This window comes from Ursus americanus, chromosome 4 (assembly GCF_024610735.1).
Source record: "Ursus americanus isolate L20-20 chromosome 4, mUrsAme1.1.p, whole genome shotgun sequence".
NCBI lineage: Eukaryota > Metazoa > Chordata > Mammalia > Carnivora > Ursidae > Ursus > Ursus americanus.
Genome location: NC_142130.1, coordinates 30917482 through 30941006, shown reverse-complemented (window position 1 = coordinate 30941006; position 23525 = coordinate 30917482). Strand labels below are relative to the sequence as shown.

The 23525-nt window shown below is 34.9% G+C and overlaps 1 protein-coding gene and 1 pseudogene across 7 annotated transcripts in view; one reads left to right on the top strand and one right to left on the bottom strand.

Moving 5' to 3' along the window:
- The window catches only part of DLG1 (discs large MAGUK scaffold protein 1), a 257721-nt gene that overhangs the window by 232085 nt on the left and 2111 nt on the right, over window positions 1-23525 (bottom strand). For all 7 annotated transcript variants that reach the window (XM_045812516.2, XM_045812515.2, XM_045812517.2 and 4 more), the window contains exons 3-4: window positions 22755-22886; window positions 2818-2984 (exon numbers count right to left, since the gene is read on the bottom strand). In XM_045812516.2, the coding sequence (XP_045668472.2) occupies window positions 2818-2984; window positions 22755-22886 (299 nt within the window). The remainder of the gene's footprint in view (window positions 1-2817; window positions 2985-22754; window positions 22887-23525) is intronic.
- Window positions 8885-9090, top strand: LOC123802100 (copper transport protein ATOX1 pseudogene; annotated as a pseudogene).

Sequence of the window (23525 nt, the reverse complement as noted above, 5' to 3'; positions counted from 1 at the left end):
AATAAATAAGGTGAATTAAATGATCTAAGTCTCTTTTCAGTCCCAAACATTATGCCTCTAAGAGTCTAAAGAGATCAAGTCAAAGGACACTTAGCCAAGTTTTCTGTCCAAATTAAGCATAAATAAATGGGGAACAGGGGAATATACTTTCCTTCTCTTACAGTACTCTCAAAAAAAAAGTAGAAATGAAATCTCTAAACATTCCAGGGTTCTTTTTTTTTTTTTTAAGTCCTTATGACTGTCATCCATCACTGTGTTTCAAAACTAGTTACATTTTCAGACTAGCATCTATCAGGGTATTCTGTCCTCTCTGTAAAACAGTACTTCTCTTTAACTGAACTTAGCTCACTCAAATTTGACACACACAGATCTTCCCCTATTTAAAAAAACCTAGGACTTGAACGGACACATTTCCTTGATCTCATTACTAAGTCCATCCATGAACGGGTATAAATTTCAAGTATACTGGAGCATTTTCCATGTGCCAAGCTCTAAGCAACATCTTAATCATATTTCCTTCTCGTCCGTTTTCTAACTAATAAGATCTGCCATTTATAGTCTGAAAATTCTTATTTTCCTATTCTCCTGTTAACATGTCCATAATACACCTTTTAGAAGACGCAGAAACCAGCACTGCACAGAGCACTTCTAGGTACCAGTGCCTCATTTTATAAAAGTTGAAATTTTCCAATACTATTTCTTTTTTTTTTTTTCTTAAGATTTTATCTTAAGTAATCTGTACACCCAACGTGGGGCTCCAACTCACAACCCTGAAATCAAGAGTTGCATGCTCCACTGACTGAGCCAGCCAGGCACCCCTGAAATTTTCCAATACTACTCTTTTTTTTTCTTTTTAAAGATTTTATTTATTTATTTGACAGAGATAGAGACAGCCAGCGAGAGAGGGAACACAAGCAGGGGGGAGTGGGAGAGGAAGAAGCAGGCTCATAGCGGAGAAGCCTGATGTGGGGCTCGATCCCATAACGCCGGGATCACGCCCTGAGCCGAAGGCAGACGTTTAACTGCTATGCCACCCAGGCGCCCCTCAATACTACTCTTGATGGAATTCAATACATTGTTGATCTTTTTGACTGAAATCTATATGGAAATTAACTTCCAGCTTGCAGTATTATCCTTAATACTTAATTAATGAAGTATCCTTAATACTTAAATTAATGAACATTTACTTTTACTGGTTACATTGAGCCAGGCATTATCTAAACAATCTCTTATAAAGATAGGCAAATCGACTGTCAGACCTGTATTGCTCTATACTCATAGCTGAACATAATAAATCAGACAACAGGAAAAAAAATAGTAATTGAATAAGAAACTCAGTTCTCTTAAAATTTGTGTTTCCTCAAATGCAAAATTTTTAACCTAGGATAATAAATGTGAAATAAAAATTGTATTACTGGTTAACATTTAAAAAATCTATCTGGAATCAATCATAACTGCAAATGACATATCAACAAAAGGGAATGGAAACTGAAATGATCCGAGAGAGTGATTAATAATAATAAAAAAAAAAAAAGACACAAAGACAAGGTAACACTAGAATCTCTTTCTAATCAAAGAAAAACATGTAAGTGCAATGGAAACTGAAATGATCCGAGAGAGTAATTAATAATAATAATAATAATAATAATAAAAAAGACACAAAGACAAGATAACACTAGAATCTCTTTCTAATCAAAGAAAAACATGCAAGTGCAATGGAAACTGAAATGATCCGAGAGAGTGATTAATAATAATAATAAAAAAAAAAGACACAAAGACAAGATAACACTAGAATCTCTTTCTAATCAAAGAAAAACATGTAAGTGCAGACCAGGATTAGTAAAGAGAACTGTGAACTGGGTGTTAAAAGGTCTGAAATCCAAGGGTAGACTTGCCCAAACTAGCTAAATAAGCTGGGTCAAGTCATTCATTTTCTTTTGGATCTCAGTTTCCGAATCCTTAAAATGAAAAAGAGGGATCAGATGTGCTTCCTGGTCTAAAATTTTATAGTTCCATGTGACATAACATAAAAAAGAAAACTTAGAAGCAGTCTACTTCATTACCAAAGGGTTGTCTGGTTGCTGCCCACCACTACTTTTCCCTGATTTATTATTCGCCGAACAGAGGCTGATTCAATTTTCCAGGCACTTCTCTAGTACAAACTAGAAGGGACTAGAATCAAATTCAGTCAGACAACCACATTCAAATGACTAATGTTTCTCAGACAGAAGCCTCATTACAATATGCTTCATATATCTCTGTTCTACCTAACTCCACTAGCAACAACAACAAAAAGAACATTACTAAGTTTTTAAAACTTAAATACAGTTTTAACTACAGAAAAATGCAGAAACTGATGCTAACCTTAAGATTTACTGATCAGTCTTTAGTGAGTTTTATTAATACAATCTTCAAACCAAATAAACAGAGAATCTTTGGGGTAAATATAGCAACCAATCTGCCCAGGACGATAAAACTATATTCTATTTCTCAAAAAAAATTTTAAAAATTTTAAAAAAATTAAATAAATATAAATAAATAAATAATACCAGATCAAAACCACCTTTTCAGAATAAGATTTCATTGAGGTCTCTCATGCAAAGTATTTTTTTTAATAGTCTAAAGCAAGTACTTTAGACCTCAAACCATTTACAACATGTTAAGAAAGGGGTACCAGAGATTCTGAGCTTTTCTCTTCAAAAATATTTGTAATCCCATGATATTTCCAAATAATACCCATTTTAATAAAATGTAAAAATTTAGCAGTCCCAATAAATTGATTACTGAAAAATAGCTTCACGAAAAATTTTATCTTACCTCTACACTAGGGCTAAGGCTGCTTGGCAGTGTTTCTGAAGTCACAGTAGTGCTTGGAAGGCTGGAAATTTCCCAAGTATTCACAGGCTGTATTGGTTCAGACTGCTTTGAACGATGTATACATTTTGGATTATCCAATAAGGTCACTTCATAAAATTCTTGAATATCTAGAGGTGAAGAAAAGGAAAAAAATAATCAGAAGTATTTAGATTTTCTAATTAAACCACGCACGGCTAAAACAACATAACTCAAAAGCAAGATTTTAGTCTAGATTAGTAAAATAAGAAGACCAATCTTGTAATGTACTTAAACAGTGAATATTTTCTCATTTTATTATGTCACAATCACATCAGAACTTGCAAGGCATAGTGTAAAAGTCACAGGCTTTTTTACACTTCAAAGTCAGTGCTGAGTTCAAATCTCTAATCCATCACAAATTAGCTGCCTGTTTAGGCAAGTTACTTAACCTCTGATAATCTGCCTCTTCATCACGTGCATTGTTACAAGGACTGAGTGTAATACATGTAAAGTGCACAATTGACATAACAGGTTCCCAACTGACAGAGGCTAGTATCATTACTATGAATTTTGAAGACATGAGTCATTACTGATATTTTACCTTTACACCACCAATATCTCCTCAATATAATCCCCTCCCATAGTTTTAACTGTCCTTCTAACCAACATAAAGCAAACAAGTTAAATAGTAAATTAAAAATTGTACATTTTAGAAACAATCAATTGAAAATGACAAAACTCTAAAAAAAATCCATAAATTTACTTAAAGTAGCACAGGATAATTTAAAAGATCAAGTTACTTTGCTATCAGCTGGAGTTATATAAACTTAGCGTATTAACACTGATTCTTCATGCCATTCCGAAGCTCTGAGTGGTAGTTACGTAATTCTTAAGTTCACCACTATTAGTTCTTTATTCACTTAGTGGTATATTTTGAGCTGATTTTTTAAAGGGGAGAAATTATTATTTTAACAGCAAAGGTGGGGCATTATCCTGTACGATTGCAAATAACATTAAGACAGAATAACTTTTACTTATTTCTATGATGAAAAGATTAATATCTCCTTTAAAAAACAATGTCGGAAGACAGCAGAGACAAAACAACTCCCTTTTAATAACCAGTAGAAATGTAAAACTTTCTAAGTAAAGAGCTCATAAAAACTAAGATCAGCACAGTGAGGACAGTATCAACCTACTTTACAAGGTGTTAAGAATATTACTAAAGAAAATTGTATGTGAAAGTATTTTATAAACCATAAGTTACTATTTAAAACTGTTCACATAACCACTATGAAAAAAATAATAAACTCAAATTCAGAGCATCAGCTACAAAGTGTTCTTGCCAAAAACTGCTTAACCTGAACCTAAATCAAGCCTTCAGAACCAAGTTTATAGTTCACAGGAAATACAGAGGCCAGAGAAACAAGTTGAATGACACCAAAAAAGCAAGGGAAAAAAACAGATCCAGAAAGGGACATTCCACAAGACAACCGGCCAGTTTCTTTAGCAAGTCAATGTCATGAAAAGGAAGAGAAATTATCTGAAAGGATTTTTTTTAAATAAAGGAAACGAAAAAAAACATAGCGATCAACTGCAATATCTGAGGCTTGACTGGTGGGGAGGGGCAGGGGGATATAAAAGACATTGTGATAATTAGGGAAATTTAAATATGGACTATTTTCTAAAAATACTACAGATTTTTTTTATAGAAGATATATACATATAAGAATATGTATACATTTCTGTGGTAGGACATATATTTCTAGATCTATAGAGAGGGAGAGGTATCTTCTACAAGAAAATAAAAATGTCAGAGCTCCTAGTGTAATTATGCCCCCAAGAGAACTAAATGAGTGATAATTGGATGATTACCAATCTCAAGGTAAATAGCCCACATCACTATATAAAAACTTCATTATATTTTCCATTATTATAAGTTTGAAATCGTAACCTTCTGTGACCTTTTATTCTACACTTAACAGAAATACTACTGTATCACCCTTCAATAACATCTCTAACAAATATCTAGATCAGTGCTGTCCAAAAGAACTTTCTACAATGATAAAAACGTTCTATAGCTGCACTCTCCGATATGGTAGCCACTAGATACATATGGCTATTAAGCCCTTAAAATGTGACTAGTGTAAATGAGAAACTGATTTTATAATTTTATTTAATTACTTTAAATAGCCACATACAGCTAGTAGTTATCATATAGGACAATAGAGATCTAGACTAGTATAATTTGGAGTAACATTTTACTATCTAGGAAGATCAAGGAATAAAGCGCTCCCTATGTGAATTTTCTAAAAGTTCACTCACATCCTGCTACTGTCAATTGAAATGCTCATCTATTAAAAAGTCCTTTCTAATTTGCTGTATCTGAGCTCTTATGGACTGGAGAATCAAATAGTCATATTATTTTAACTATATCAGGCTTAAGACAAAATAAGCTGAGTAAACACCCATTAGAATGGCTACTATCAACAAAACAGAAAATAACAGGTATTGATGAGGATGTAGAGAAATTAAGCCCTTGTCCATTACTGGTAGGAATAGAAAATGTTGCAGCCATTGTGGAAAATAGTACAGTGGTATCTCAAAATATTAAAACATAGAATCACCATTTGATCCAGCATTAGATTCTGGTTTTATACCCAAAAGAATTGAAAGCGGGAACTCAAACAGATATTTGTACATCGATGATCACAGCAGCATTACTCCCAGTATCCAAAAGGTGAAAACAACCCAAATGTTCATCTATAGATCAATGGTGAAAAAAAAAATGTGGTATATACAAACAATGTACTATTACTCAACTTTAAAAAGGAATAAAACTCTGGTACATTCTACAAAATGGATGGATGGATTTTGAAGACATTATGCCAAGTGGAATAAGCCAGACCAAAAAAACAAACACTACATGAGGAACCTAGACTAGTCAAATTCATAGAGACAGAAAGAACAGCTGTTACTGGGGTAAGGAAAAAATGGGGTAAGGAGGGACTGGGGTAAGGAAGAAATGGAGAGTTATTTTTTAATGGGTAGAGTTTCAGTGTGGGATGATGAAAAGGTTCAGGAGATAAGAGTGAGTGGTGAAGGTCACAAAATAATGTGATTGTACTTAATACCCCCGAACTGTACACTTAAACGGTAAATTTTGTTACATATATTTTATCACAATAAAAAAATAAGCTGAGTAAGAATCTAAGGGAGCTTAGATGAATGAAGTGCATGGGACTTAATATGTAGGTATTACACTATCTATTTTAGCTACTTAGATATCTTTCTCACTGAGATCAGGATAACTGACATTGCCGGTCCATTCCCAGAGTACTATCTATCCCCAACTTAAAAAGAGATTTGTTACCACCCTTGGCAAAAGTACTGAAATAGTTAACACATGTATAGTGTGGTGCCATTTCTGATATGACAATCTGTAACAGTTATTATCACTTCCCTTTAAAATATACAAATACACACACACACACACACACCCCCCTTTCATTTTGACCCGTATTCCATCTTGACCAACATTCCATACATTTTATTTCATTTGTCCACCACACTTCTTCATCTTTAGGGTATCTCAAGACTATAAAGATGAGCAACATAATAACACTTCTTCAGAAATGATTTTTCCATCACAGTTTATTCAGTTGTATCAGTAAAGATTTTTCAAAGGTGCACCTGATCAAAAAGGGCACTCTGGAAAAACTGGACACAGACTGAGCTTTTCTTATGAGTCCAAAGTACTTCTATTTTATATTCCCATGCTATCAGTAGTCACTGTTCTTTATAATCTACATTTTATATGTCAGAAGATAATTACATCACTGATCATAACTATAAAGATTTAGCAAAGAAAAAAGATTATCACTGGGACAAGAGAAGTATTTCTACAATAACATTCTAAGATTCAAAACATTACTTTCTACCTTTTCTTTAGGTTTTTCTAAACTGGGGAGTATAATATTGAGTTCCATAAGCTAACTAGCCTAAAGTAAAACAGAAGTTACCACTATATACAGAAGTCAAATATAAGACAAAAACGAAATCTAATATAATCCCAATCTCTCCTAGTTCTTAAAAATCTGTTTAAAATGCTAAAGTCTGAAATTCCAAGTTATTCTCGAAAGACCAACTTCATGAAAATAAATAATTAAACTAATGAGTTTACTCTGAACACTTAAGACATTCAATCAATGAATACTAATGGAGTGAATACATTTTAGAAGAGGAATAAAAGAACTAAAAAATGAGATATAACAATAATGTCTTAGAGAGATGGAGAAAATTGAGGAAAAAATATATTAACACTTAAAAACCAAATAACACCATTTTAATAAAACAAAAAGACAGATTTCTATAAAACTTTGATGGCTATATTTTAAGGTGCTACAGAACCTTAACACACATTTAAACTTTTTATTACTATACATGTATTAAAATTTTTGAAAAGTAAATTAACCAGCTCTTTGATAGACAATGAAAAATTCTTATTCAATTCTGGTTTATGTAAGTCATTTATATGTTTCCGAGCCAATTATATCCAATGTCAATAATAAAGGCTACTCATACTTATGCCAAAATATACAGACTACGAAAAAAACGAAATCAAAGCAAAATTTCAATAGTCGTATCTCTCAGAACTGTTTTATTAGAAATTGCCAAATTTATGATCACGTGTAAAATGACCAAGTCCTGGGACACCTGGGTGACTCAGTTAAGCGTCTGCCTTGGGCTCAGGTCAAGATCCCAGGATACTGGGATGGAGCCTCACACTGGGCTCCTTGCTCAGCAGGGAGCCTGCTTCTCCCTCTGCCTGCCACTCCCCCTGCTTATGCTCTCTCTCTCTCTGTGACAAGTAAAATCTTTTAAAAAAAATGACAGAGTCCTTCAACAAACCTATGCAAACATTTCACTTGAGTCAACTCTAATCTCATATCTTTAATATGAAAATGTACAGAAAATGGGAGAATACAGAGGTAGTCAAAATGACTGCCACTTAAGACAACAATAATTTCATACTCATCTGAAAATCCATATAGTTCATGCAGATACACACCACATACAATTAAAATGACTTGACTACATTTTTATTTACTACCCTGAAAAAACTTACTTTTTTAAAATAATGATGCACTAAAGCAAGCAAGAACATGAGAAAATACAGGAATACTAAAACATGTATAAGAGAAACCTACCCTTTAGTTGATTCACAACTGAAAACATAAATTTTGTTGAGCCTACTGGATCAGTCTTAACAGTCTATTCCTATTTGCCATTTATAGTCTGACAAGTGCTTTCTCTGTTTTGAACTAAACTGGGTCCCCACAAGTACAGTTCCTGAAAAAAGATCTAAATTATAAAAGCTACAATACTTACAATATATAAAATCAGAAATATAGAAACAATGGAACAACAGAAATTTTCTATAGAAGTGAAAATTCTAAATTAAATTTGGACACACACAATTAGTCCAATGGAACAGAGAAGACTCATTCCTACCACCAAATAATGTGTATTTCAGGAAATCTCTTAAGATCACATATTTCAGAACTCTCCAAACTTAAGTAGAACTTTAAGGAAAACATTTTCATTTTATCTTTGTTATTTTCTTGCAGAATTCAGTCTGCAAACACTAGGAGTAAAGGAAGTACAGAATCCTGGAAACATCCTCAAAGGAGGTTGAGGAAAGTTTCCTAGCTTTAGTTACCACTTTTATCATCCTAAACAGTAAAACTCACAAACATTTCTCAAACTAAAGAAATAAGGATCAGAGTAGGAAGTCTAAATAGTCAAGAATCTGTAACAATTTAACATAGTATAGACATCTCTATGAGAAATAACCTTGTTCCATCGGAAAAATATTAAGAAAAGACCTTAACAGATACCTCAGCAAAGAAAATACACACATGGCAAATAAGCACGTGAAAAGATGTTCCACATATGTCATCAGCACATTAAAACATCAATGAAGGCCGCGCCAATGCTCAGAGCCGGCAGAGGTGGTACCATCACCACAACCACCACCACCACCATAGTCATGCTGAAGGATAAGCTCTCTGTGGACATGACCTGTGAAGGTTACACTAATGAAGTGAGTAGGGTGCTCAAAAAACTGGGAGGAGTTGCGTTTGACATTGACCTGCCCGAAAACAAGGTTTGCATCAACTCTGAGCACAGCATGGACACTCTGCTAGAAACCCTGGGGAAATAGGAAAGGCTGTTTCCTACCTTGACCCCAAGTAGCGAGGGCCTGGACCCCTGGGCCCAAGATGGACCAAAGGGGGTAGGAGACTGATCCTCTTTTGCCTTACAGACAGACCTGGGGCCTGGCAGTCCTGCTCAGCTGATGGGAATTCCTGCACAGACCCCCACTTGCCCTGCTTCTCCCGAGCTTTCCTGCAATAAAGTTGAGCCACTTTTGTTGGGGGGAAAAAGAAACACCAATGAGATACCACCACACACCTGTTTGTTAGAATGGCCAAAATACAGAACAGTGACAATACCAAATGCTGAGGGATATGGAGCAGTGGGAACTCTTACTCATCGCTGGTGGGAATGCAAAATGATACAGCCACTACGAAAGACACTTTGGTGGTGTCTTACAAAATTAAACATACTCCTACCATACAATCCAGCAATCATGCTCCTTGGTATTTACCCAAAGGAGAGGGTAATTTATGTCCAACACAAAAACCTGCACACAGATATTTACAGCAGCTGTATTCATCACTGCCAAAACTTGGAAGCAACTCAGATAACCTTCAGTAGGTGAACAGATAAACAAACTGATACATCCAATGATATAATTCAGCACTTAAAAAAAAGAGCTATCAAGCCATAAAAAGATATAGAGGAACCTTAAGTGCATGCTGTGTGATTCCAACCATAGGACATTCCCAAAAAGGCAGAACTAACAGGGACAGTAAAAAGATCAGTGATTGCCAGGGTTGGAAGTTGGAAAGAGATGAATAAACAGAGTACACAGAATTCTTAAGGCAGTAAAACTATGCTGTTTGACACTATAAGGGTGGATACATCTCCTTATATATTTGTCCAAACCTATAGAAGGTACAACACCAAGAAGGAACACTGAGGTGAACTACGGACTTTGGGGGATAATGATGTGTCCATGTTAAGTCTGTTAACTGTAACAAATGTTACCATTCTGGTAGGGAATGTTGATAATGGAGGAGACCATGTATCTGTGGGGGAAGGAGGCATATGGGCAATCTCTGTACCTTCTTCTCAATTTTGCTGTGAACTCTAAAGCTGCTCTAAAAAATGAAGTCTTCAAAAAATACAAGACGATATGAGCTACCATGCCATGAAAAGATATGGAGAAAATGTAAACGCATATTGCTAAGGGAAAGAAGCCAATGTGAAAAGGCTACATATTTAGGATTCTAACTATATGACATTTCGGGAAAAGGCAGAACTATAAAGACAGTAAATAGATCACTGGTTGCCAGGGGTTCAAAGGGAGGGGAAAAGGGATGAACAGGTGGAGCACAAGACATGTTTAGGGCAGTGAAACTATTCTGTATGATACCATAATGGTGGATACACATGTCAGAACAACAAATATGTATGCCAAGCTTACCAATGTATAACACAACAAGTGAACCCTATTATAAAGTGTGGACTATAGTTAATAACAATATATTTATTCTGGCTTACCAACTGTAACACCAGTGCAAGATGCTAGTAAGAGAGGAAATGGAATGGGGGGCAGGGGTGGCGAAGGTATCGGAACCGTACTTTCCACTCAATTTTTCTGTATACCTAAAACTACTAAAAAAAATTTAAAGTCTAATAATTTTTAAAAAGTGCATAAGGGAGTTTACAAAATAATAAGTTTATATTTTAAAAAACAAGCAATATTACTTTATGTCACAATAATTTCCAAATATATTAAAGATTTAAATGTTAAAAAGAGATGCCACGAAAGAATTTAAATACAGGTAAATGTTCTTATAATCTTGGGGTTAGAGAAGCTTTTCTAAGCAAGATACCAAGGGCAGAAAGCACAAAAAAATCTGATAGATCTAACCATATATATATTTTTTAAATCGAAGTTTAAAAACAAATGAGAAACAAGGGAAGCCATTTGCAACTTACATGGCAGACAGAGTTGATACCCCTAATGTAGATATTATACCTCTATGATTTATACTTCTTAAAAAAAAAGGAAAAAATTAGTGGGGGAGGCAAATGACATGAACAAATAATTCACAAAAGAAATTTAAATGATATAAGAAAATTCTTATGTCGTTGAAAATTCTTACATTAGTTGTTTAATCAAATAAATATATAATAAACATCAAAATGACTAAAAGTATATTCCATATATCAGAATAGAAAAAATATTAAAAAGAATGATACCTACATTGTTTAAGGTATAGTGAATTAGTCATTATTTCACATACTGCCTAAAAAATTATATTGAATATAACCTTCCTGAGGGTAAATTTAACAAATTTCATCAAAAACCTCTTTAAAATGCAAATCCCCTTTACCAAGCAATTCATTTCTAGGAATTTATCCAAAGGATATAATAAACAATGTAGAACAAAGAGACAAATACAAATGCAATGTTGTTTAAAATTCAGAAAAATTATATACCTAAGTGCTCCTAGGAAATCATTAATAAAATTACACCACATCTATACAATATAAATACAGTCATTTAAGATGGTACAAATATGAAAAGATACCCAATGATAAATTTTGAGATTAAAAATAGTTAATATGTACATGCACCCTATGTACAATTAAGCAAATTTAACTTCAGCACCTCCCTTCACCAAAAAAGACAATTCTACCTATCAGTCCACCCAATAAATCAACATCACAAATATAAAAGGAGAAGAGAAAAAACTGTTCCCTCAGGTAGTCTGTTTTCACGTGCCCCTAATAATGTGAGCATCTCTATACCTCACTGCACTGAGTCTGATTCCAGAATTATGTGCTTTTAGTACAAGAGATCACAAGCCAACTACTATGTCTCTTGCCCAACTGAAGAAAAACAATGATTTTTTTTCACTAGAGAAAAAACAACTATATTGTAGTTAATGAGAGTTAATATCTAGAAGGATTTTCAAGGGTTATTTTAACCTGATGTGATTTTTCACTTTACACGCTGATTTTAAGTATCAATTCCTATATAGGAAACAATTCTGTTTTACTTATGTAGGGAGTTTGTTTTACAAAATGGAAGCGTGTATAAATTCATAAGGAATAACATTCGAGAAGGATGTTCACCCTATGGAAGAACTAGGATACCTCTGGTGTGAGAATTTTCTTGATTATAATATTTTATATGAAGTACATTTATAACTGATCTTAAATTCTTTACATGGAACATGCATTATTTTTTTTACAATAAATTCTGTTTTGGAGTTAGAAAGAAGATAACTAGAAAGCTGAAATATAACCTGGCCACTTCAGAAGGAAAAACTTTTATCAGCTAATTGACTAAAAAGCAAGTACAATGTTTTCATAAACTAAAACATGCAATAGTCAAGTCTACACAAAAACAGATGCTCTGCTTTCTTCTAAACTTACGTACATTCAAAAAGCCATTCTAATCCCCAAAAAGAATATCATATAAAATTTTAAATTATGTATTGTAATTTGTGTTTTGCACACTAGAAACAAGAAAAATGTCAAGCCAATGTCCAAAAATAACTATTTTCACATTTGAAATACTATTTGACTAACAGTCATAGGGTATCTTCACACACATATTTCTTAAAACAAGGTAGCAAAAGGAACCAGACCTTCTCAGAGAGATGGCTGATTCCAAGGCTGGGGCAAGATATGTACAAGATAAACTTGGAATATCTTGTTATGCCAAAAAGTGAGAAAGTACTCAAAGTTACAGGGGCATATATTAAGAATAGAAGAGCAAGCTGGAGAGAGTTCTTACCAGATAAATCTGAAACAATCTGAGCACCGAAATCATTAAGGTTGGTAATAAATTATCAAAGATTAAAAGAAAAATGATACAGACATATACACAGATAAATGGGGAAAGAGAACTCTTACAGTAAAATGTCAGGGATTAACTAGAGAATGTAAAAGACTGCTACTGTTACAAAACTGTCATTTTTCAACTGTCATCTTCACCATAGTAAAAACTGGTTCAGACAAGCATCATCAATAGATGCTAAGTCTAGAGGGAAATTTTGCTAAAGAGCAGGGCATGCGCATGGTATTAAAGTGTGTCCCCCACATGTTGTTTACAAAATGCAAGAAAAAAACACTAACTATAGAGTAGAGAAATCAGGCACCTTAAATGGGTGATCCAAATAAACAATGCCAATAAAGGGCAGAAGACATCTTGTATCTCTGAATGTACAGAACTCTAGAGAATACATAACCTGAATCTAATCACAAGCAAACATCAGACAAACCTAAAATTAAAAACATTATATAAAAAAATAAGAGCAGAGGGGTACCGTATTCTTCAAAAATGTCACTGTCATAAAAGACCAAAAAGGGCTGTGGAAATGTGCCCAGACTATAGAGACGTGACAAATAAATGAAATACCTGGTCTTAGACTGGATAGTGTACTGAAAAAAAACTAAATAACTGGAAAAGAAAAAATTTAGTAGGAAAAATTTGACCCTACATAGATGAAATAAACTAGAATTATTTACAGATGCTTTTACAGCTCTGTTGATTACAAGGTTCCAAAGAGAATTCAACCAGATTCAACATAAAGCACTGCTTCAGAGCAGCAGTAAGCAAAGTTATTAGGAAATAAATAACAATCCAGTTCAATCAAAACCACCAACTGAAAAGTTAATAAAATAGTCTTCCAAGTCTATAAAGTTTTAGCCAATAGAATGATCCATATACTGTCTTAAACGTTTTCCTTTCTCAAACCTAGCCTGCAAAGTCATTTACACAAAGTTAGCAACAAACTAAAATATAGTATGACTGGGACCAATAATAAACATACAAACAAAAACTAAGAAACTTTGACATTTTACCATTACAGGCAGAAGTCTGTAAACCTTGATTACTAAATATACTTTTCAAAACAAGCATCATTCCATCATATTCTCCTTCAAAGTAAAAACTTCAAAAAAATACCACTGACCCTACAGATCAACATCTATGTTAAACGCAGTTGTTGTTAGTGTTCTTTACCACATTAAAATATTCAACTTTATGACAAAAAACATCCTAATAACTGAACATGAGGAGAAGCTCTGGATTCAGATTAGCTGAGTTCAATTTCAGGCTCCACAATTTAGTATCCAAGGGTCGTTGAACAAGATATGTAATCTCTTAGTGCCTCAGTTTCCTAATCTTTAAATGGTATAATCACCTCAGAGGTGATTATAGATGACTAAATGAGACACTTGTATCACACACAAAAAGTGCTTTTTAAATACTTTTTTTTTTAAGATTATTTATTTGTCAGAGAGACAGCCAATGAGAGAGGGAACACAGCAGGGGTGGTGGGAGAGGAAGAAGCAGGCTCCCAGCAGAGGAGCCCGATGCGGTGCTCGATCCCAGGACCCTGGGATCACGCCCTGAGCTGAAGGCAGACGCTTAGCGACTGAGCCACCCAGGCGCCCCTAAATACACTTTTAAAATACACTTGAAAAAGTCACAATCTTACATCCATTAGGATGGCTACTATCAAAAAAACTGAAAATGACAAGTGTTGGTAAAAGTATGGAGAAACTGGGACCCTTGTACTCTGTTGGTGGGACTGTAAAATGATGCAACTGCTATGGGAGGCAGTATAGCAGTTCCTCAAAAAATTTAAAATATAAATACCATATGATCCTGCAATCTCACTTTTGGGTATTCCAAAAATTGAAAGAAGAGTTTCAAAGAGATGTTTGCACACCCATGTTCAAAGCAACACTATTCACAATAGCCAAAAGGTGAAAACACCCCAAATGTCCATCAATGGATGAATGGATAAAGAAAATGTGGTATATACATACAGTAAAATAACTTCACTCTTTAACAGGAAGGAAATTATATCACAGGCTACAACATGGAGGAACTTTGAGAGCATTAAGTGAAATAAGTCACAAAAAGATAAGTACTGCAAAGGGGCGCCTGGGTGGCACAGCAGTTAAGCGTCTGCCTTCGGTCAGGGCGTGATCCCAGCATTCTGGGATCGAGCCCCACATCAGGCTCCTCTGCTATGAGCCTGCTTCTTCCTCTCCCACTCCCCCTGCTAATGTTCCCTCTCTCGCTGGCTGTCTCTGTCTCTGTCAAATAAATAAATAAAATCTTTAAAAAAAAAAAAAAAAGATAAGTACTGCATAATTCCCCTTATATGAGCTATTTACAGTAGTCAAAATCATAGAGACAGAAAGTAGTATAGTGGTTACCAGGTGCTGGGGGCAGAAGGAAAAGGGGAGTATTGTTTCCTGGGTAGAGTTTTGGTTTTGCAACAGGAATAAGTTCTGAACTGTTTTTTGCAACAATGTGGATATACCTAACACTATCAAACTATACATTTAAAAGTGGTTAAGATAATAAATGTCATTTTCTGGGGCGCCTGGGTGGCTCAGTCGTTGAGCGTCTGCCTTTGGCTCAGGGCGTGATCCTGGTGTTCTGGGATCGAGCCCCGCATCAGGCTCCTCTGCTGGGAGCCTGCTTCTTCCTCTCCCACTCCCCATGCTGTGTTCCCTCTCTCGCTGGCTGTCTCTCTCTCTCTGTCAAATAAATAAATAAAATCTTTAAAAAAAAAAAAGATAATAAATGTCATTTTCTTTTCACAATTAAAAAAAAAAGGAGTCATACGTTTGAAACCCAGTATCTACAAATTTAAATCTCCTTTCCCATGTTTACAAGGCCTAGTAAATTTTAATTAATAGAGTACCAACAAATGAATGGAGCCAAAAATCTCAGAAATGGATAGTGTTATTACATAATCCATCTTCATTTTGAAAAATTTCAGGACAAAAATAAAAACTGCATTAAAGTAAGCTTGCTATTTATTGCAGACAAGCTTGCTATTTATTGCAAACCATACAAATTGCATGATTCAACTTACTCAAGTCTCTAAAGTCAGCCTGATCTTGAACCCAGGTTTTTCTCCTGTGTGCAAGAAAAGGAGATGAATTCTCTAACCCCATAAATAACTCCAGGGATCTAGACTAGTAATAAATCTTTGAAGACTGCTAAGGTCATCGCAGATTCCAGAGAAACCCAAGAATCATAAGGGACCTCAAATCCATATGGACCTGAACACCTGGTCTCTGACCTATAATCAAACTGTATCCAGTCTACTTTACTTACAAATTTTCAAATGTTAAGTACAGAAGGTAAGAATACAAAATCAAATATATTTTTTCAAATAGTTCTCACCTAAATCATGGATTAAAATTAAGCAGACTTTCCCACACACGAGAAGGCAGTTAATCAAGATTAGAGCAGAGATCAATGAATTAGAAACCAGGAGCACAGTAGAGCAGATGAACAAAACTATAAGCTGATTCTCTGAAAGAATAAATAAGATCGATAAGCCACTGGCCAAACTTATTCAAAAGAACAGAGAAAGGACCAAATTAATAAAATTATGAATGAAAGGGGAGAGATCACGACCAACACCAATGAAATAGGAAGGATCATTGGAAACTTTTATCAACAACTTTATGCCAATAAATTAAACAACCTGGAAGAAAAGGATGCCTTCCTGGAAACCTATAAACTACCAAGACTGAAACAGGAAGAAATTGATTATTTAAACAGACCGATTAATTTATGAAGAGATTGAAGCAGTGATCAGAAACCTCCCCCAAAACAAGAGTCCAGGACCTGACGGATTCCCCGGGGAATTCTACCAAACATTCAAAGAAGAAATAATACCTATTCCCCTGAAGCTGTTTCAAAAAATAGAAACAGAAGGAAAACTACCAAACTCATTCTATGAGGCCAGTATTACCTTGATCCCCAAACCAGGTAAAGACCCCATCAAAAAGGAGAATTACAGACCGATATCCCTGATGAATATGGACGCCAAAATTCTCAACAAGATCCTAGCTAATAGGATCCAACAGTACATTAAAAGGATTATCCATCAAAACCAAGCGGGATTCATCGCTGGGATGCGAGGGTGGTTCAACATTCGCAAATCGATCAGTGTGATAGATCATACCAACAAGAAAAGAGTCAAGAACCATATGATCCTCTCAACTGATGCAGAAAAAGCATTTGACAAAATACAGCATCCTTTCCTGATTAAAACCCTTCAGAGTGCAGGGATAGAGGGTACATTCCTCAATTTCATAAAAACCATCTATGAAAAGCCTACAGCAAATATCATTCTCAATGGGGAAAAGCTGAAAGCCTTTCCCTTAAGATCAGGAACACGACAAGGATGTCCACTCTCACCATTATTATTCAACATAGTACTAGAAGTCCTTGCAACAGCAATCAGACAACAAAAAGGGATAAAAGGTATTCAAATCAGCAGAGAAGTAGCCAAACTGTCTCTCTTTGCAGATGACATGATACTCTATATGGAAAACCCAAAACACTCCACCCCCAAATTACTAGAACTTACAGAGCAATTCAGTAATGTGGCGGGATACAAAATCAATGCTCAGAAATCAGTTGCGTTTCTATACACAAACAATGAAACTGAAGAAAGAGAAATTAGGGAATCGATTCCATTTACAATAGCACCAAAAATCATACGTTATCTCAGAATTAACTTAACCAGAGAGGTAAAGGATCTATATTCTAGAAACTACAAATCACTCTTGAAAGACATCAAAGAAGATACAAAAAAAAGATGGAAAAATATTGCATGCTCATGGATCAGAAGAATAAACATAGTTAAAATGTCTCTGCTACCCAGAGCAATCTACACTTTCAGTGCCATCCCGATCAAAATACCAATGACATTTTTCAAAGAACTGGAACGAACAGCCCTTAAATTTGTGTGGAACCAGAAAAGGCCCTGAATCGCCAAGGAACTGTTGAAAAGGAAAAACAAAGCTGGGGGCATCACAATGCCGGATTTCGAGCTGTACTACAAAGCTGTGATCACAAAGACAGCATGGTACTGGCACAAAAACAGACACACAGACCAATAGAACGGAATAGAGACTCCAGAAATGGACCCTCGACTTCGTGGGCAACTAATCTTTGACAAAGCAGGAAAAAACATCCAATGGAAAAAAGACAGTCTCTTCAATAAATGGTGCTGGGAAAATTGGACAGCTATATGCAAAAGAATGAAACTTGACCCCCACTCTCTCACACCATACACAAAGATAAACTCCAAATGGATGAAAGACCTCGATGTGAGACAGGAATCCATCAAAATCATAGAGGAGAACATAGGCTGCAACCTCTTTGACATCGGCCACAGCAACTTTTTCATGACACATCTCCAAAGGCAAGAGAAACAAAAGAAAAAATGAATTTATGGGACTTCATCAAGATAAAAAGCTTCTGCACAGCCAAGAAAACAGTCAAAAAAACTAAGAGGCAGCCCACAAAATGGGAGAAGATATTTGCAAATGACACTACAGATAAAAGACTGGTATCCAAGATTTACAAAGAACTTCTCAAACTCGATACCCGAGAAACAAATAATCAAATCAAAAAATGGGCAGAAGGTATGAACAGACACTTTTCCAATGAAGACATACAAATGGCTAACAGACACATGAAAAAATGTTCAACATCATTAGCCATCAGGGAAATTCAAATCAAAACCACATTGAGATACCACCTTATGCCAGTCAGAATGGCAAAAATCGACAAGACAAGAAACAACAAATGTTGGAGAGGATGTGGAGAAAGGAGATCCCTCTTACACTGTTGGTGGGAATGCAAGTTGGTACAGCCACTTTGGAAAACAGTGTGGAGGTCCCTTAAAATGTTAAAAATTGAGCTACCCTATGATCCAGCAATTGCACTACTGGGTATTTACACCAAAGATACAGACGTAGTGACGAGAAGGGCCATATGCACCCCAATGTTCATAGCAGCATTGTCCACAATAGCTAAATTGTGGAAGGAGCCGAGATGCCCCTCAAAAGATGGCTGGATTGAGAAGATGTGGTCCATATATACAATGGAATATTACTCGGCCATCAGAAAGAATGATTACCCAACATCTGCAGCATCATGGACTGGACTGGAGGAGATTATGCTAAGTGAGATAAGTCAAGCAGAGAAAGACAATTATCATATGGTTTCACTCATTTATGGAACATAAGAAATAGCAGGAAGATCGGTAGGAGAAGGAAGGGAAGAATGAGGGGGGGGGTAAACAGAAGGGGGAATGAACCATGAGAGACTATGGACTCTGAGAAACAAACTGAGGGCTTCAGAGGGGAGGGGGATGGGGGATTGGGATAGGCCAGTGATGGGTATTAAGGAGGGCACATATTGCATGGAGCACGGGGTGTTATACGCAAACAATGAATCATGGAACACTACATCAAAAACTAAGGATGTACTGTATGATGACTAACATAATAAAAAATTATTATAAAAAAATAAGTAAATAAAATAAAATTAGGCAGACTTTCTCTTCCATTTATATAAAAATGATCACCAGATACCTGGGGAATAAATTTAAAAGAAGTGTATATAGCTAATGGATTTTTTTTTTAGATGTAACTTTATTTTTTTTTTTAAAAGATTTTATTTATTTATTTGACAGAAAGAGAGACAGCCAGCGAGAGAGGGAACACAAGCAGGGGGAGTGGGAGAGGAAGAAGCAGGCTCCCATCGGAGGAGCCCGATGTGGGGCTCGATACCAGGACACTGGGATCACGCCCTGAGCCGAAGGCAGAGGCCCAACGACTGAGCCACCCGGGCGCCCCTAGATGTAACTTTAAACATGCGGCTCTAAAGAAACAACTTATCAGCTGAAACTCAAAATTAATAAAAGCTGTTCTGCTTTCAACAATTTTTAAATCTTCAAACCATCCTTCAATGTTACTAGCAAACATCAGAGGTAGGACAATAATTCCCATGTTTCATCGAATTGATGGTATCAATTCTAAGATGCACCATTATTTCATGTGCCACTAAGAATGTAAAATCACTTCTGACATACATCAGTCATAAAATGTATCCCAAATTCAAAGATATTAAAATATTCAAAAATTGTTATCTCAGAACAGATGTAACGCAATATGTACATGCTTGTTCCTCTGAATAAACCCCAGGTTCCAGAAACCTAATCTAAGGGCGCCTGGGTGGCTCAGTCGTTAAGCATCTGCCTTTGGCTCAGGGTGTGATCCCAGGGTCCTGAGATGGAGCCCCGCATTGGGCTCCCTGCTCAGTGGGAGGCCTGCTTCTTCCTCTCCCACTCCCCCTGCTTGTGTTCCCTCTCTTGCTGGCTGTCTCTCTCTTTGTCAAATAAATAAATAAAATCTTAAAAAAAAAAAAAAGAAAGAAACCTAATCTAATTAACATATTTCAACTACAGAGGGAAGAAGAAAATAAATCAACATTTCTGTAACACCAAAATCCTAGAGACCCACACGAACTTCTTTTAAATGCATGAAAACAGTCAATATAAACTACCAGCTCAAAGAATCAATAAATAACTATGCAGACAGCAAATCCAAAGAAGTAACTACACAATGCACTACAGACTAAGGAAATGATTTCCAAACTCAGGCAGTCAAAAACCTAAGCACCAAATGACTTTCAAACAACTCAGGTGGTCAAGACCCATGTCTCTTAAATCCAATGGTCCACAGGTACCAGCTCAGAAAACAGAATGCCACCTACTAAAGGAAAAAACAGTTAATCCAGGATTTTTCAGCACATACTATGAACACAGTAGACTCTAGTTTAGCTGAGGGCAATGTACAGGTTTAAAGTACACTAATATGCTGTTTAAAGAACAATGGTACAGGTGCAAAGCAAAAAGAAAATCTTAGTGACCTAAAAATTTTCACAAACTGACAAAAGTAACAAAGGTTAATAAATTAACCCAATTTCAGTAAATACAAAAGAATGCATTTATTAATTTAGCAGTTAATTCAATTACAGTTGGAAACACAAAAAAAATCTCTACTAAATTTACCCGTTTCAAAATTCCTAAAATCTATTACTTTTCTTTCACCAGAATTTGATATCACATCCTATAAAACATTAAAATATATGTAAATCTAAATATCAAGGTAAATTCACAACCAATGAAATTATATAGGACTAAGAAGATCGACAAATACAAACTTATTAGAAGACTAATTCTCTTAGAATTCAATTATGTATAAGAACAGGTAACTTTCAAAACAGGCAAGGTGGAATATATTTTAACAATACCTCCAAACATACCCTCTAAATCTACCTCCAATCCACAGATTTTAAGAAGTGTAGATTCTGTTTACGGACCATTTAATTTTCTTAAGTCGCAGACTTCAAACAGAGAAGGACTACCTACGTCTATAGGTAAACAAAGACCTACAAGTCATACTGTTTTTTCTCTGAACAGTGACTCTACTAAATAAAACATTCCTAGGTTTAATATTGATTTAGAAAACCAAATAACTAAAAATGTTTCCCTTCCTTTTTAGCTGTTTTTTCAGAGGAATCCAATTTGATCATCCATTTGTAGCTTAAACATCAGAGCTTAGAAATTCAAATGTAAAGTCCATCAGTTTAAGCAAAAAAGACAATGTTCATAATTTTTTTAGATGGGTTACAGTTAATTATATTGTTAATTATATATAGCTGTCAATCATATTGTTCTCTCTATTCTTGCATAGGTTTTTTAAAGTCTACAATAATATTAGATTTAAAAATTATTCAGGTGTACTGAGTGGTCTTCCTTAACATCTTTAATTTTAAAACAAATTTAGTAGAGAGTATCAATTTAGCATTAACTTTTTTGACAGAGTACACTAACTTGATGGTAGTCCACAAACACATCAAAAGTTACTCTATTAATAAATAGATATTAAGTCATATCGACTTAGAAGTTACTAAGGAAACAAATGTAATGCAATGAAGTACATGTCGTATTTATATAGTCAATGATTAATTACAAAAAATTCATTCTTAGAATTGGAAGGGACAAGTTCAGTGGTCCACACACTTTTCTAGGTACCTACAGGAGAGGACAGAGACAAATAGACAAATCATCTTGTTTCATAAATCGAGAATTGTGTACAAAATATAAGATTTTGTTTTAAAAAAGAATCTAGCTACTTTACAATCAGGGTGGAGGAAGGGCTAAAAACCATTGTTCTATTGCATTCATATTCTACAGCAAATATAGTGATTTAGAACAGGTTAAATGACATATATCACCATTCAATTAATGGCAGTGTAAGGAACAGAATTTAGGACTCTTGACTATTTGCCCGGTTCTACTTTAAAACAATGCACCACCTTAAATTTAAGTTAGTAATGAATAATACTGTTTCAATTTTCTTGGCTACAAAATAATATTAGACAAAATGACAAAATCATCTCTGAGATAATTTTCCAGGTCTAAAATTCTGACTCCATGAATGCCAAGTTTAAACAGAAGTCTATATTAAGGGAATATATGTCTTTAAACATAACAGAACTCTTCATTTTCAGGGACTCCAGAGAAAAAGAAGTCAAATACAGAAATAAGCTAAAAGTCAGTTATTCAGTCTTTATTTTTTGGATCCTGAAACATTTCTGCAACTTCTCCATCTTTTAATAGTTAATGCTGAGGATATAAAATACTGTCACCAAAGACCACTGAAATAATCATACTGAAAGTGTTTTTGGTTATTAGATATTTTTGGAAAGGATATTGGCCTATCAAACATACAAGTCACTAGATGTTCAAGTTACTGAATGCCTCAGAGAGAACCAAGCACATCACTCTGCTAAGTTTAAAATAAATGAATTCAGAGGAGCATTAACCTAGCTAACACATAATGGTCACGAATAAAGTTTTAATTCCCACCTATTAAAGCCTGAAAGAGGTTGCTCTGAAATATGTTAATAACCCGTTCTATGGAACTTCTGAGCTGTCTGTCTTCAGTTTGGCTTAGTTTTGAACGATATTCTTCCAAAAGGTGTAAAGCTCTCTGGGTGTCTGAAAAGAAAAGAAGAGTCTGATTAAAATTACACATTATTTATGCAGCAAGTAATTCTGCAAGAAATCTAAACACTTCCCCAAATCCTCTATGTCAATCAATGCTACTATGTTCACAAACATATGTATTCCCTAGAATAATCAAAAATTTTTCAAAAATATGTCACAGAAAAAGGAGGAAGATAAGCAGTTGGTAATAAATGTGTACTAGTAGTCTACCACAATAAAAGACTGTTTGATCAAGATATTAGTTAACATAGCTTCAACTGATCTGATATGCAAAAGCAGATTATCTACAATTTGTCATTATAATCCAAATCTTAAATGTTTCAAAATACTAGCTCTTAGCCAGGATCCCACAAATGCTCACAAAAGAGTGTTTAATAAGAATGACAAAGTAAAATATTAAAACACCAGAGTTTTTTAAAAAAATCATTTCAAAGGAGTGCAAATTAACTGCCTCTCGAGTCACTAGAGAGACGTCAAAAAACAAAGTTTGAAAAACATTTAGATGTTTCCCTCTTCTGAAGGATATGAGGCTTAGATTCCCTAAGAAATAAGGCTAAAACTATGCTGTCTCATCAGAGTCAAACATTTTTAAAACACAGCAATCACAAAACAGACACAGACACACACAGG